Source organism: Amphiura filiformis, chromosome 10, assembly GCF_039555335.1.
Source record: "Amphiura filiformis chromosome 10, Afil_fr2py, whole genome shotgun sequence".
NCBI classification, from domain to species: domain Eukaryota; kingdom Metazoa; phylum Echinodermata; class Ophiuroidea; order Amphilepidida; family Amphiuridae; genus Amphiura; species Amphiura filiformis.
In genome coordinates, this window is record NC_092637.1 from 46,505,586 (window position 1) to 46,521,538 (window position 15,953).

The following is a 15,953-nucleotide window of genomic DNA, read 5'->3' on the forward strand; positions in this document are numbered from 1 at the left end:
AAAAAGGGTTAAATTTATTAATGGTTTGGTCAATTTACGTTAAAATAAGACTCATGGTTATATTCAGTGACGACACTACGGGGGTGGACAATAATAATAATAGTAATTAATAATAAATAAACTCTATCAGTGCTTTTGGTCTCTAGTCGCTCCTATACAAACTGCGAAGGAGGTCAAAATGGACAATTTGTTCTCAAAAAGTTTTTTTTTTAATTTTTCGATCATTTTTTAAAATTCTTAATGGACTTTTTCTTGCTCAGTATGTGTTTTTTTTTTTTCTAGGTTGATTTCTTTTCTTTCTCAATATGTTTTTTTTTCTCGGTGTATTTGTTTTCTTTCTCAATGTGTTGTTTTTTTCTCAGTGGAGATTTTTTCTTTCTTTCTGAATGTGTTTTTTTTTCTCGGTGGAGTTTTTTCTTTCTCAGTGCGGTTTGTTTCTCAATGGGTTTTGTCGAGGTTTGTTCCACTCTGGCGTGCCATAATAACACCAGAGAAAATATCCCTCTGTACAAAGAATTCAGAAACCAAGATTGAATCAAGATAAAGGACCACAGATAGGTCACGCGCGTAACTAGAACCTTCGAAGGAGGTAAGTGTGGAGATTTTGAAGTGAAAAGATAAGCGATTCACGGCGTAGGGTTACACCCCACACCTCTAGAACATAAATACCCTAAACCCGGAGAAGAAAATTTAAGCAAATATTACAAACACCTTTAATGTGATAATGGTAGGGTAGTATACATATTTTTTTCTATGTAAAATTATAAAGTCAATTTGTAGTGCACCCATATGGTATGATAACCTTATTGCACAAATTACAAAAGAAACAATAGTTGATCTTTTTATACTCACAAATATCACAAAACAGGTTTAACATATTGTTAAAAGAGTGCACACCACTTTGAGGGATCGTGGCAAATTTGTGATATTAAGTAACAATGGATCTTAACGCAGTCTCTACTAATTGGTGGCCATCTTGGATTTTAGGTTTCAGATTTCAAAACAGTACCGTGAAGCAATCGTAGATGATATAAATGTATTTTTGTTGACATATAAAAAAACAGCAAAAACAAAAGTGCAGAATTAGATTTTTGTATAAAATGCTTAATTTGTTGAAATAAAAATCCAAAATATTCAAAAATCCATATTTTCCGGAATTTATTTAAAAACTTAAATTTTACTGTAAATGAAGCACTCCACTCTTAGTCTTTCACGTGTTATTTTAGTACACCATTGGGCGTTACAATCATGCAAAAAGTAGAAATTGAAGAAAACATTAGGGCGTCGCTTTGAAGCAAATCACTTATTATGGCTCTAACGTTGCTATGCCCAGCTCTCGACCAATCAGAAACGCAGAAATCACCTAATTACGTGAACATTACTAGAAAATAAATCATATTTGCGCCACCAAGTTGGGCGGGGCAACATCATAACATCATATGACATGATTTTGTCAATTACGCAGTATAGACAGCTGGCAAAACTCCACAGCTCTTGCTGTCATTTGCCCGGCTTTCGACGAATCAGAAACGAGGAAATCACAAAATCAAGTAAGTAGGCCTACTTGATATAGATCATATTTGCACCGCACAGTGGGCGGTGCAACATCGTAACATCCTATGCTATGATTTTGTCAATAACGCAGTAGATACAGCTGGCCGAAAATCCACAGCTGCTGCTGTCATTTGCCCGGTCTCGACCAATCAGAAACGAGGAAATCACATAATTAAGTATGTACTAGAAAAGTTCTATTTGCACCGCCCAGTAGGGCGGCGCAACATTATAACAGCATACGCAGTGATCTTGTCAATCAAATCGTATAAACAACTGGCAACAAATCCACAGCTGTTGTTATATTTTTCACCTTATTTAATAAATATCCGTATCTGTATGTTTCAGTTCGCTTTGTATTGTTACCTAGTACAGACCAAGTTTGGTTAACAGTGATTTCGGGCAAGTGCAAGAGACTAAACGAAAGAAGACTCACCAAAGATAAATAAGGTAAGACACAATAGTATTATTTCACTCTAAATGACTTAGCCAGGAATTCAACTTGGCTTACCGACACGGATAATAAAATTGTTTAAACAAAATGAAGAAGGAAAGGGTGAATTGAGTAAGAAGATAAATAAGGGAAAAATGAAGTGAATACTTTTTTTACAAGGATACCAATTGGACTTTTTTGTAGGAACATGTGCAGTATTTAAGGTTTCATTTTAAAAACTTGGTATTTGAATGGTCACAACGTGATGATACACTGTTGGAAAATGGTTAATCGCAGTACGTGTACCGTACATATGAAATGGATATGGTGAAAATGTTCACTTTAATATTGACATTTGAAGTTTCACAATTTTAAACAAAAAGCGCTAGATAACCATATAAATAAACTAAACAAAAGTTGTAGCCATAATTTTGTTGGTATTATATAACATCTATGGTATCTTAATGTTGTATGACCCGTAAATCAGTAATACTACTCGTAACCTTTTTATAATCAAAAGAACACTGGAATTCAGTTCCATTATTTTCGATATAATTTGCATGGCTCCTGTAATAGTTTTATTAGATCGGATTTCTGAAGAGAGCTAGTTTGGTTTAGGTTCAGAGAGAACCGATTTAAGAAATCTTTTGTTTGTTTGTTTTTAGATTACTTTTCATGTTCATCGACATGATGTATCCTAAATACTAATTAAAGCATTACTATAATGAAACACAGAGATACAAAGACCAGTTCGCGTCTGAAATTCTGACAACTAGACAGAAAATACCATACTGCGAAGCTCGTCAACCAATCACGGGGCGCCTTTGACCTGACCTCAAACGTGAAATAGTATTTTTATCTCTGCCTTTCATTATATCAATAAATTTAATTTCATTGAGTAGACCAGATATATGCGTTGCAAATATGGCACTCCAAAATATATGATTATGTCGGATGCTCAAAATCAATTAGGATAATGAACATTAAAACTATAATATAACTATCTTCTTTTTATATAAATCCAACAATATTTGAGATAACCGAGGGTGACCAAATAAGTTTATATAAATGTTAGGAATGTGCCAATTTAGGATATTGGTAGTGGCTGATACCAAGGAGGTTATAATAAACATGGAGACTATAAAAGATTACGCAACGCATTGTTCCTTTCATGCCGCTTTAAAGCAATATTATAACATTATCATACAAAATAGATTAGCAATTCTTTGACATAAAATGTTAGTTTTACTGTCAGATATATCCCCTTTTATTTTTGAGCCGAACAACTACGACAAAGCAAAGTAAATTGGAATTTACCACCAGCGCGTATGTCGCCAATACGTACCACTCCTTCGGTCATGTTATGGTACGACCCTTTGTTGTGTAGATCACCGTCCTGCACGCCGTGTGTACTGTGTTTTATAAACATCGTGTATGCGTTCGACTAATAATTCCATCGTAATAATAAGACGCCGGTTCCGGCGCTTTATTCAAAATCTCGGATTTTGACAAAACTACAGCACCTAGAGTCTTGAATTTTGCAGGGTATATTGGTTTAATAAAGTACAATATAATCGTGTAAAAAAGTGAATTAAAAAAAATCAGTGAGGGTGTCCTCCTCAGCAAATGTTATAATATGGCTTTAATTTAACGATAGGCTATTCATAAAAGTGGGACCATTGTTTCGGAGAAACGACTTGAGAAATTAAATTGATTACTGATCTGACAGCATGTAAACATTTAACTAGGCTGGTGACTGTAAATAAGTGAACTTTTTATTTTCAGACCGTCGTTTTTTCGCGCACTGTTATAATGCAACTGCGACACCAGATGGTAGAGTGGGTTACTATCTAATTGTAAATTAAAACCAAATCTTGTTTTCTCTGTTAATAGTATTTTTTTAAATTCTAAAACTAAAAGTAATTTAAATGACAAGAAAAATAAACTAAGGTAATATTTCAGCATTAGACGTTGGATTAAGCAAAACAAATAGAGATGATGTGTTTAACAGTACCTCTGCTGACGAATCTTACAATGAATTTAATAATAAATTCTCAAACGTATGCAATAAAAATCTTTCAATAATACATAACCAGGATTTCGTGCAAAAGATACTATTCTAATAGATTTGATTCTTATAACCATCAAATTAAAAATACTTGTCGTACAATAAATGACATATTAGTCAAATCTACAAAAACTTGCAGCTACTCATTTTAATGACGATCAGACTAGAGTTCCTGACCCTGATTGCATAGCATCTAAATTTAACCATTTTTGCTGACATTGGTCCTACCTTAGCTAGTCAAATTCATTCTTCCAGCAATTTTCCTGACTTCATTTCGGTTCCATCTGGTTTTCCGTTGCTGTTTGGTCTTATTTTCTGAATTTTTGATGGTCCGGAGACGGGGTCCCTTTATACCTTAAGTCATATGCCTTGTGTGCCACCATGTTTGTCCCACCTATCTTGCAACGTCTTGTTTTACACCCCTGGTGTCTCTGTCTTTGCACCATCTATACTTGTCTTATAACTACTTAATCATTTATCTAAGAGGATTGCCGCAGTTCCTTCGAGCTTCGCTCTGTTATGGTCATCCTTTCATTTTATTGCTCAATTTATTGTACTGTGATTTTGTTATGGAAAATAAAATCTGAATCTGAATCACTTGGATTCTCTTATCAGTGTCTTCAAAACTGAGCTAGCTCGCGTTTCTTTCTAGTTCGAAGCAAATAAACTATCTCTCTCTTAATGTCAGCAAAACAAATTCTATCCATTTTATCGATAACACCATAACTTATCGTATTCTTTAATTGGTGTCCAAACTTGTTGCTTAAAAATAAAAATGCCTCAAATTTCAAATTATTTAATTTCCCCCTTTAATATCACATTGATCATATTCATCACTTGTATCATAATGTTACATTCGTTGAAAATTCTATAACATTTTAGTTTGCCCAAATTAGTAAAGCATTTATATTTATTATACTGATCATATCGATCTTTGTGATATATGAAATAAAACATGAATGAATGAATGAATGAATGAATGAATGAATGAATGAATGAATCAATGAATCAATCAATCAATCAATGAATCAATCAATCAATGAATGAATGAAATCCCTAAAGGCCAGCATTTGGAATAAAAGGCTGTCGCATGGAGTAACACGGACTTTTGTAGATGTATGCACTATCAAGATCCCCATAAAATTGCTTCATGTTTAAATTATCTAGATGTTCAAAAACAATAATCACTTGAAAAATAATTGGGATTATGCTGGGGTCACTGTTCAATTTGAGTCTTAAAAAGGCTGTCGAACGGCGCAAAATACACTTTTAAGTCCTTGTAGATTTATGCGCCAACAATATCCTAACTTCATGTCTATTTTATTTACATTATCCCTTGAATTATCACGCAAGGATATGAGAAAGGTCAAAGTTCAATGTCCTTGTCCTTGTAGATCTATGCGCCAACATGATAAACAAAATCCGGAAAATTTTCTATGTGCATTTGTTTCAGAGCTAGGTGTTCTTTCCTGTGGACTTATTATTTTCATGGGATCTTAATGGCGCATTGAGACATATGTCATAAGGCCATCAAAATGGCACGAGGGCGAAGATTTAAGCCACAATAACGTGATGCGCCACCGAGATCTCATTTTTTATGAGACCATCTGAAGGTATCAAAATCTGTGTTACTTTTATTAGGGTACTGTTGGCGCCTAGTTTTCCATGCACTGTAAAATGTTTTTTGATCCAAAATCTCAAGATTTTTTATTTGACAAAAGGATATTGTCAGGATGCTACACCATTTGGCTATAGCATCTTGAGGTAACATGCTATCAATATATTTTTTGGTTAAAAAAATCCATGAAACACATGTATCACACACACCATAAATATTGTTCAACCTTAGCTACAATGACTGTTAAAATAATGATGTCGCATGTTTTATATGAAACGATTGATGCACGACAGCAGCTAAAAAGGATGCCTTTATTCACTAATTAAAACGTTTTAACAAAACCAAATCGCGTTTTGTAACAAGTTTAAAACGATTTGAAAAAAACATATTTGTGTTTGCTTGTTTATTAGGAATATATTTTTTTTTTTTATTTGTTAGAGACAAAGACTGGACTTGCTTGGAGGAGTCAGAAGTTGAATTCAAAGATGTATACCTCAATAATGTTGGTTTTGTTGCTACTTGTAGCAGCTGCTACAACAGCTCCATATGGACAAGGATGTGGATATGGACCTGGATTTGGATGTGACAATGGAGCTCCAGCAGCTCCAGCAGCTCCGGCGGCTCCGGATGGTCCAGCAGCTGTGGCTCAGGTGGTTATAGTGGCTCCGGCGGCACCAGCAGATCCAGTAGCTGGAAACAGCGGGTTTAATCATGGCCAATGTCAAAATGGAGGTTATTTTGGATGCGTATGCCCTGATGGCTACACTGGATCCTTTTGTGAAATTAGTAAGTGAAAGATTAAGCTTAGATAATCGTTCAAAAACAAAATATGCAAGATCTATGCAATTATGTTTCATAATTGCGGTGGTTACTAATGTTTAACTGAATTTTCATTTACGCATATAATTAAGTATGCTGAAAAGTGACTTGCAGATTATCAAATGATTAATTTTCTATTATATTATCAAAGTTGAGGTGGTTAGCTGTGTAGATTGAGTATGATTTCCATGTGTATATGGGCTACTGTATACATCATGGGATAGGTATGGATCTCTTTCCATTGATATCTGTTATAGTATATGGATTTGTGTAATAACGCCCAACCATATACACCGTGAATGTTACCTAGCTAAGTAAAGTACCGCCCATCATTGGGTTCTACAACATGACCGAATTAGATATAAACTACTGTCTCATAGCTTCCTGATTAATGATATATAATATGAATAAGCGGACTTGTTATATGATGTCGGAAGTGGTTTTCTGAACTGTAGATACCCCGCCTACGATTAGACGGGTTCGAGCGCCGTGGACGTCGCAGAAAGACAAAAAGAAGACCATTTTCGAAATGGATACGTGGGCTTAAAACAAAGGTGGAAAACTCTCGTCGAATCACCGGTAACAGGTGACGCACTGTGTCGCCACTAATGGACTGCGCCCTGTCGGCAAGAAAGATTCGACAAACTAAAACATGAAAAAAATCGATGATTTGAAGAAAACATACTTTGCTTGAAGAACTTTGAAGTTGTCAAAAATACGCCAGAAGAAGCCAGAAATCAAGATGTTCCGAGCTGATAAAGACATGCACAAGATGCAGCAAGAAATACCTGCAGCAAGCAGTAAAAATGACAGTGAGTGTGACAGCAAGTCAGCAGGACATGCAGTCATGGACTTGTGATGTTTCCTGATACAGAGTTGTGTTTACAATGTAATGAATGCCATTGGACACTGTGTTTTAAAATGTGACGCCATTTAACACAACATATGAACCATATTTCTAATACATGCTAGCTATTAAGCATGAAAGTGTAAGCATTGGTCGATATAGCTGTAAGCATAGAGTACGCGAGGATGATTGCAAACCATAGGGAGGTGTGATGTGGACAACGACTCATGGAGCAAACGACTCATGAAGCAACGACTCGTGGAGCAAAGTCGCACATCAGCATCGGTGTAAATTAATCCATGATTCCCTAAAAGCGTGAGGATGCAAAAGACGCCCAAGAGACTTGTGTATCAGAAGGAATTATGCGCAAACAGACCTCACTAGTCAGCAATGAAACTTAACTTTCTTCAAAGCAGTGTTTGGTTTGTTTGATTTTAAAGAAAGAAATCAAAGATAAGAGAAATAAATAAAGTTCAAGATTTTGCTCAAAGAAATGTGTAAGCAAAATATACATAGTTTGTGAGATAAATAGTACGCTGTATTAAATGCTGTACCGGTTAGCGACATATTCTCCACAAACATAATAGCTGAAATTACAGTATTTGCAACAATAGGCGAATTTTAGTCCACAAAGTAATCGAAACATCCGATTTTTGGTTTGGGGTCAAATGTCACACGCTCTGCATATTTTCATATTTATATCATTGGAAGAAGCTGGAGATACCTTACTCGTCATGTAACTGAACAATAGTGCATTCATTCATAACTTCGCACTTGAATAACTGCAACTCCCCCTTCATAGCCCGTCACATGGTCACATAAACTAGCTCCAAACCCATTAAAATACAGACACAAAGTAATGTTGCAACATCAAACCGTCTTGAAATAATTAAATTGGTTTCCTATCCCTCATAAAATTGTCTAAAAATTATATACTGCTTTATCTTATTCGTCATAAACTGAACAAATAGTACATTAATCCATCCATAACTTCGCGCTTGGACAGCTGCAACTCTTGGAAATACACCTTATAATTTAACTGTACTATTGCAAACTTACAATCTATCAAGCATTTAGCCTTCAAAATCTCTACGATCCAAAACCAAGACATAATTGGGGTGACATATCTTTCGCAGTAACAGCATACCGTTATACACAATGCCCTGCCATACTTCCATGACGCTTGCCGCTACGGCAAGCTGCAAGACGTATTAACCAATGACAAGCTTCGATTGTGTCCGTTTGTCTGAAATGCGCGTGCGTCACGCCGCTCAGCGACAAAGGTATGAAACAAGCATTGGTCGGACCTCATCTCTAACAAAATAACTGACATAGGTCAATATCCTTCCCGACACGCTTTAGTAGCCAAGTCCGTAGAAGATTATTATTCTTGTGATCCAAACACTGTGTTCACATATACATTTGGCCACATTTTATTGTACGATAAATACGAATTTATTAAACATGGTAACAAATATTCTCTAGCAAATCGGTTATACGATCGAACTGGTAGGCATATTATAAATTCGGTGTATTAAATATCTACCTGACCAGATCTGCGCATGGTCAAAGACCGTCCGCTGCAATTAGTTAGAACATGAACCATTCGTTAAAATGAACAAAATGGCTGTTGTTCGGACCTAATCTCTTCGCATCGACTGTGACGTCATGACCTTTAGTCCCCGACATTGCCCTTGCGAACTCGCATCCTCCTGGTTTTATGCATTGGCTTTCGTTATTGGAAATCTTCATACATATTCATACAAGTTTGAATTCGTTTTCTTAAATTGTATTTTTATTTGGCCATTTTAGGAGAGAGAAATTTAAATTATGTTACAGCAACGAGTCAATTTTGCCTTTTATTGTATTCGTTAATTTTGATGTGATTTTCAAGTAGCCATGTTTTGTGTCCATATTAACATATACTGATAAATAATGACCCTTTTGATTTTCAGATATTGACGAATGTGAATGTGATCCATGTGCGTATGGTAATTGTATTGACGGAGTCAATGGATTCACCTGTGAATGTGCTGCTGGATATACCGGAACACTTTGTGATAGTAAGATAGTATTTTGTTTGCTCATCGATATATATGACTAGTATTATTAAAATAACATTAGCTCCGCTTATAATCATCTATAATTTTTACATTTCGTGTTTTGGGAAAGTTAACAGAAAGCACAACCTCAAAAGTACGATGTAAGTGTTAGTACGTTTGTTACAAAGGACTGATAAGTAGTGAAGCCAATATGCTTCACCGTAGCAGAGAGTAATAGGGTGTAGGTGCACCTTCGGAAATATACTTGTAATCAACGTTTCTAGATCAGAAAACATGCGTAAAAAGATCAGATATGTTATCAAATTTAAAAAGTGTCATTTTGGGTCAATTGAGGTCGATTGAGAAGAAAGTATAGTTTGACCTATATGCAATATATCGTGCATTAGTTATGAGTGCGAGGGGGGCAGTTTTTTGGCCACATGGGTCAAAAACTGAAAGTGCTCCGATTTCAACAAAACATGATGTCAAATTGTTCTCCATGTAAAATGAACTCAAATAAAAAATTGTTCTCACCTTCTTGGACGCTTCGTTACCTAGGAAACATCATAAAAAAGGTCATGGTCAATAGCCCTAATAAGCTGCAATGGAGGTTGATTTTGGGGGGAATTTTGGCAATAAAAACCATTGTAGACAGTGCAATGCTGAAGGGGCAGGCTAGGCCCTCCTTCCTGCTAAACTATAAGAAAAAGTGCGAATCGGAAATACATGAATAATAACATCGTCTTCGGTCATAATACTAACCTAACCTCCTTTGGCGGAATATTCTAGTATATATTCGGAGTATTGGACCGGACACTGGAAATATATTGTTCATATTGCTGCTCGTTTTACAAATTAAATTATGCTTTGGTTAATCCGTCGGCTGTATTCCAAAGTGGCTTTTAATGATTTTTGGTCATTTTAATGATGTTCTCATCAGTCATAATTAGCTAATTGATTAAATGTGTCGTATAATTACAAAGTGACATTTTTTGTATTCCATAGTGTCGTATCGACCATACGCCACTTTGTATACACATTTGATAATTAACAAATATAGGCAAAATGAAAAACATTTTATGTCATAGTGGCGTACACCTCGCTACATGTCATAGTGACGTATCGTGACATATACGCCACTATGGAATGAAGCCGACGAAAAGTAACGCCATAGGGATTACACGGCGATCGATGTGGCGTAATGTTAATATTAGGTTAGGGTGTTGCGTTTTGTGTGTTTTCCATAGTGGCGCACAGTTTTGTACTTTTTGTTTTAGTTTGCCAACAATATTATGTATTTATTTACTTTGAAAAATATATAGAAATAAAATCTATTTAGTTAACTACAGAAATTTCACATCATTTACAAAATATGATGAATGTCTGATTTACACAACTCGATTTTAAATTGGTATTTCTTCAAACCCGATTTTCTCGAAAAGTTGTTTATTCGCGATGCCTCACTATACGCCACTATGGAATACAGCCGAATCGATCAAATATAATTTAAAAAAGTTTTACCTCATGAAATCTCGTCCTCCTGACAACACTTGCATAATGCAATTTAAGTACATAATAATGTTTGTATATTGGTTAATTTCCAGTTCCGATCTTGACTACACATGGGGCAACGACGATAGCGGCGACAACAGCAGCAACACCTGAGGCCACGCCTGTCGCCACACCTGAGGCGACGACGGCAGCAGTGACACCTGAGACAACACCTGAGGCGACGACGGAAGCGGCGACAACAGCAGCGACCATTGGCAGCACCAGTAGCCCCGGCAGTAGCCCCAGTAGCCCCGGCAGCAGCCCCGGCAGTAGCCCCAGTAGCCCCGGCAGCAGCCCCGGCAGTAGCCCCAGTAGCCCCGGCAGCAGCCCCGGCAGCAGCTTCAGTAGCCCCGGCAGTAGCCCCGGCAGTAGCCCCGGCAGTAGCCCCGGCAGCAGCCCCGGAAGTAGCCCCGGTAGTAGCCCCGGCAGCAGCCCCGGCATCAGCCCGGCAGCAGCCCGGTAGCCCCGGCAGTAGCCCCGGCAGCAGCCCCGGCAGTAGCCCCAGTAGCCCCGGCAGTAGCCCCGGCAGCAGCCCCGGCAGCAGCCCCGGAAGTAGCCCCGGTAGTAGCCCCGGCAGCAGCCCCGGCAGTAGCCCCGGCAGCAGCCCCGGTAGCCCCGGCAGTAGCCCCGGCAGCAGCCCCGGCAGTAGCCCCGGCAGCAGCCCCGGCAGCAGCCCCGGCAGTAGCCCCGGCAGCAGCCCCGGAAGTAGCCCGGTAGTAGCCCCGGCAGCAGCCCCGGCAGCAGCCCCGGCAGCAGCCCCGGCAGCAGCCCCGGCAGCAGCCCCAGTAGCCCCGGCAGCAGCCCCAGTAGCCCCAGCAGCCCCAGTAACAGTTCTAGCAGTTCTAGCGGCTCCAGCCCCAGTATCTCCAGCAGCTCCAGCGGCCCCAGTAGCTCTAGCAGCCCCAGTAGCCCCAGTAGCTCCAGCAGCTCCGGCGGCACCGTCAGCTCCAGTAGCTCTAGTAGCCCAAGTAGCTCCAGCAGCTCCAGCATCCCCAGTAGCTCTAGCAGCCCCAGTAGCCCCAGTAGCTCCAGCAGCTCCGGCGGCACCGTCAGCTCCAGTAGTTCCGGAGACTCCAGCAGCTCCAGCTTAGGTGGTTCTAGTAGCTCTAGCAGTATCGGTGGCTCCAGCAGCTCCGGCGGCACCGTCAGCTCCAGTAGCTCCGGAGACTCCAGCAGCTCCAGCTTAGGTGGTTCTAGTAGCTCTAGCAGTATCGGTGGCTCCAGCAGCTCCGGCGGCACCGTCAGCTCCAGTAGCTCCGGCGGCACCGTCAGCTCCAGTAGCTCCGGTGGCACCGCCAGCTCCAGTAGCTCCGGAGACTCCAGTAGCTCCAGCTTAGGTGGTTCTAGTAGCTCTAGCAGTATCGGTGGCTCCAGTAGCTCCGGCGGCACCGTCAGCTCCAGTAGCTCCGGCGGCACCGTGAGCTCCAGCAGCTCCGGAGACTCCAGCAGCTCCAGCTTAGGTGGTTCTAGTAGCTCTAGCAGTATCGGTGGCTCCAGTAGCTCCGGCGGGACCGTCAGCTCCAGTAGCTCCGGCGGCACCGTCAGCTCCAGCAGCTCCGGAGACTCCAGCAGCTCCAGCTTAGGTGGTTCTAGTAGCTCTAGCAGTATCGGTGGCTCCAGTAGCTCCGGCGGGACCGTCAGCTCCAGTAGCTCCGGCGGCACCGTCAGCTCCAGTAGCTCCGGTGGCACCGCCAGCTCGCTCCAGCTTGCAGGTGGTTCTAGTAGCTCTAGCAGTATCGGTGGCTCCAGTAGCTCCGGCGGCACCGTCAGCTCCAGTAGCTCCGGCGGCACCGTGAGCTCCAGCAGCTCCGGAGACTCCAGCAGCTCCAGCTTAGGTGGTTCTAGTAGCTCTAGCAGTATCGGTGGCTCCAGTAGCTCCGGCGGCACTGTCAGCTCCAGTAGCTCCGGCGGCACCGTGAACTCCAGTAGCTCCGGCGGCACCGTGAGCTCCAGCAGCTCCGGCGGCACCGTCAGCTCCAGCAGCTCCGGCGGCACCGTCAGCTCCAGCTCCGGTGGCACCGTCAGCTCCAGCAGCTCCGGCGGCACCGTCAGCTCCAGCAGCTCCGGCGGCACCGTCAGCTCCAGTAGCTCCGGCGGCACCGTCAGCTCCAGTAGCTCCGGAGACTCCAGCAGCTCCAGTGATCCCGTAATGACCTCTCACCCCAAATAGTAGTATCCAGCAAATAATCGATCAATAATTAATTAATATTGACCGATTTGATCATAACATCTTATGTGGACAAGGCATGTAAATGCACCGATCTAATAATTATTGTATGACTGATATACTCGGTAAAATTATCCCTAACTTACTGTACCGAATTCGACGGTCGTAATCGCGCGATAAGAATAACGTACCGACGGTCATTGGCCAGGAAAAATCTGTACTTGTGGCCCTTGAACATGTTTAAAACAAAACTGCCAATAAGTTACACAAGAGGTTTTATTTTAAACATTTTCTGGAACCAACAACATATAAGAGAGTTTTCTTGCCCAACGACTAGACGTACTTCATTTTGATATCAGATTTTGTCTTCATTGGAATTCTTTCAGGTTTGCCATTTGTCCACATAAATAGCACATAATATTTAAAAAAATCAAAAATAACATGCATTTTAAACTACTGGATCGGGTTTATTAACAGATTAAATAACGTATGACATTTTATTTGCATGGTCTTCTTTAGTGGTATTGTCAAAGCTTAGCTTGTATTTACTTTGTTAGTATTTGAAATTGCAATTAAAAGTCCAATGTCTCTGGAGCAAATTCTGTTGTGATGTATGTTTATCTTAATAACCAACTAATCATATCAATTTTATAATCACAAACATTTTTATGAGAACATGTATATAATGGTTCTGGTATCATAGACTAAGCACTATAAAAATGTAAATAGAGCATTACGTGGCCTTTAATTTGGTTCATAGCGCTGTCAAATTAAGAAAAATAAGGGGTTAACCCACCACTGAATGCAACAGAATCCATCTAATCACCATTCATTTCAGAAAAGGATTATTACAAATGTCCCCTAAACTTATTACGAACAAATGTATACCCTAAAATCCAAATAGTGGAAGTGTGCCTAATTTGCATGAATCCAAAATGACCTCTTACCCAGGTGTGAAATTTCCAAGTTAGCCAACCCTCATTAATATCCTTTACAATGAATTCCTATTATCATAAGAATTAAAAAAAAGGATAGTTTGACTTGTATCCAACCATTCCTCTTTTCGCCAAACTGTAAGAGTTTCTAGAATGCTGTTAGAAAAAGAACATTTTTAATGCTTATTTATTGCACATTCTAGGGAAGTCTGGTTCCTTTTTGAAATAGCCGAGTGAGCGGTTTTCAAATAATTTTTTTTTGTGTAAAAGCTGAAGCATCCTATGTATAAAAGAATATAATGAATATTAACTGTACATAATATATAACGATTCGTAATACCCAAGCGTGCTATACTTTATTTGGTGTAGGAGGCAGATAATTTTATTTTAACTTTATATACGCAAAAATATTTTAAATTCAGTGAGAATGACGACAGAAAAAACGTTGACAAATCTATGTAAAAAATTACCCCGCCAAAGATTATTGTTTCGTTTTTTATGGTAATCTAATCTTTTATTTTCTGAAATAAACTGTGGGGTCTACTGACCTAGTGCCCCGACCTAGTGCTTGGCATGCGAGGGTCTCGCCATCTCGTCAAAGATCCAATGAGGTTAATATAACAATGTGTAAAACCAATCACTATAATTAGTGTACATTCCGATGTCGACGGTAAACCCATAGGAAAACGTTGTCTTCAAGAGTCTTTCATTTAGCTTCGTCCCTGAATACAAGAGAACACGTATACTGTATAATTTTTAATTTGAGTTTATTTGCTTTCTTTTATTGGTCAATTGATTTCAATATCTTATATGATTTTCAATTTATCCTAGTACTATGAGAGGGGGTGTACGAACCACTCAATGTTTTTCATCATGCACGTGTTTATCCCCAAAACAACTTAATGACTTGGCCACCCACCTTTGCATAAAATACTAACAATTAAAGGTGAAAATTTATGTATATCATGTCAACACGAAGGTCCACATTTTCAATTGATGGTCCTTATTTCCTTCCAGGTACATACTTACACTTCAAGTACATATCAATAGATTAATTCATATCGTTTTCTTCAAGAACTGTTAAATGTCAAAATTTCAATTATAGAAAAAAAAAAAAAAAATGAATATCATTTGATATTAGAATGACATTCCTCATATTCAGAATGCAATTTGGTGAGTTTATTGTGCTCTTAGGTCCCACCAAAAATACTGTTCAAAGGTGTGTGCCTCTGTCTATTACCCTATTACCCTATTCTATTACCCCACCCCCATCAATTTCGTGTCATTTTGATTTATATTACAATATGATAAAGTACCTTTTAAAACTTTTCCCCATTACCATTACCATATTTCATCCTTTTCAAGGCATTTTGATCTCAGCTGCCGTTGTTATGGCCTTATTACAGCCTAACAATAAACGCTCACTCCATTATGTTCAATATCTGCGTGTTTCAAGGAAAAGTTCAATGATAATTTTTGTCAAACTCTCTTTTTTATTCAATTGCTTAGTATAAGTTAGGGAATTTTGAGATCGAGCCTAATGAGGCATCAAAATACGCAGAAACGTCTTTTTGTACTCAGTATATATTGTAATTCTCATAAAGTTGACACAATTCTAGATGGGTCATTTTAAACAGATGCCACGTAACCCTAGATTCATACTTTGCGCTTATGTTCGTGATAAAATTTTACCCCAGCACTTTACCCGGGGGTAGGACCGGCCATCAAAGTTTAACCCAAAACGACTTAATTGCTTGGTCACCCATCATTGCATAAAATACCTTACCCGAGGGTAGGACCGGCCATCAAAGAAAAAATTAGGGATGGCTCGTTGTAAGCTTAAGTTCCGAGTTTTCACATCTGGCCTGAGACAGATCGTTCCTACTTCAGATTGTACCTGCAATCAAGGAAATTAATGTTGG

At 39.3% G+C, this 15,953-nt stretch overlaps 2 protein-coding genes across 2 annotated transcripts; both read left to right on the plus strand.

Moving 5' to 3' along the window:
• The first annotated feature begins 1,888 nt into the window (after positions 1-1,888).
• On the plus strand, positions 1,889-11,392 carry LOC140161938 (uncharacterized). The gene is made up of 4 exons (XM_072185231.1): positions 1,889-2,001; positions 6,109-6,456; positions 9,292-9,399; positions 10,983-11,392. Exons 2-4 carry the CDS (start codon positions 6,156-6,158, stop codon positions 11,390-11,392), a joined length of 819 nt encoding a protein of 272 aa, XP_072041332.1. The 5' UTR covers positions 1,889-2,001; positions 6,109-6,155.
• A 246-nt stretch (positions 11,393-11,638) lies between these two features.
• Positions 11,639-13,099, plus strand: LOC140161939 (uncharacterized; the record flags this gene model as incomplete). Its single annotated transcript, XM_072185232.1, has 1 exon — positions 11,639-13,099. A coding segment is annotated over one exon (1,461 nt), but the record flags the coding sequence as incomplete, so codon positions are not given.
• Positions 13,100-15,953: the final 2,854 nt, after the last annotated feature.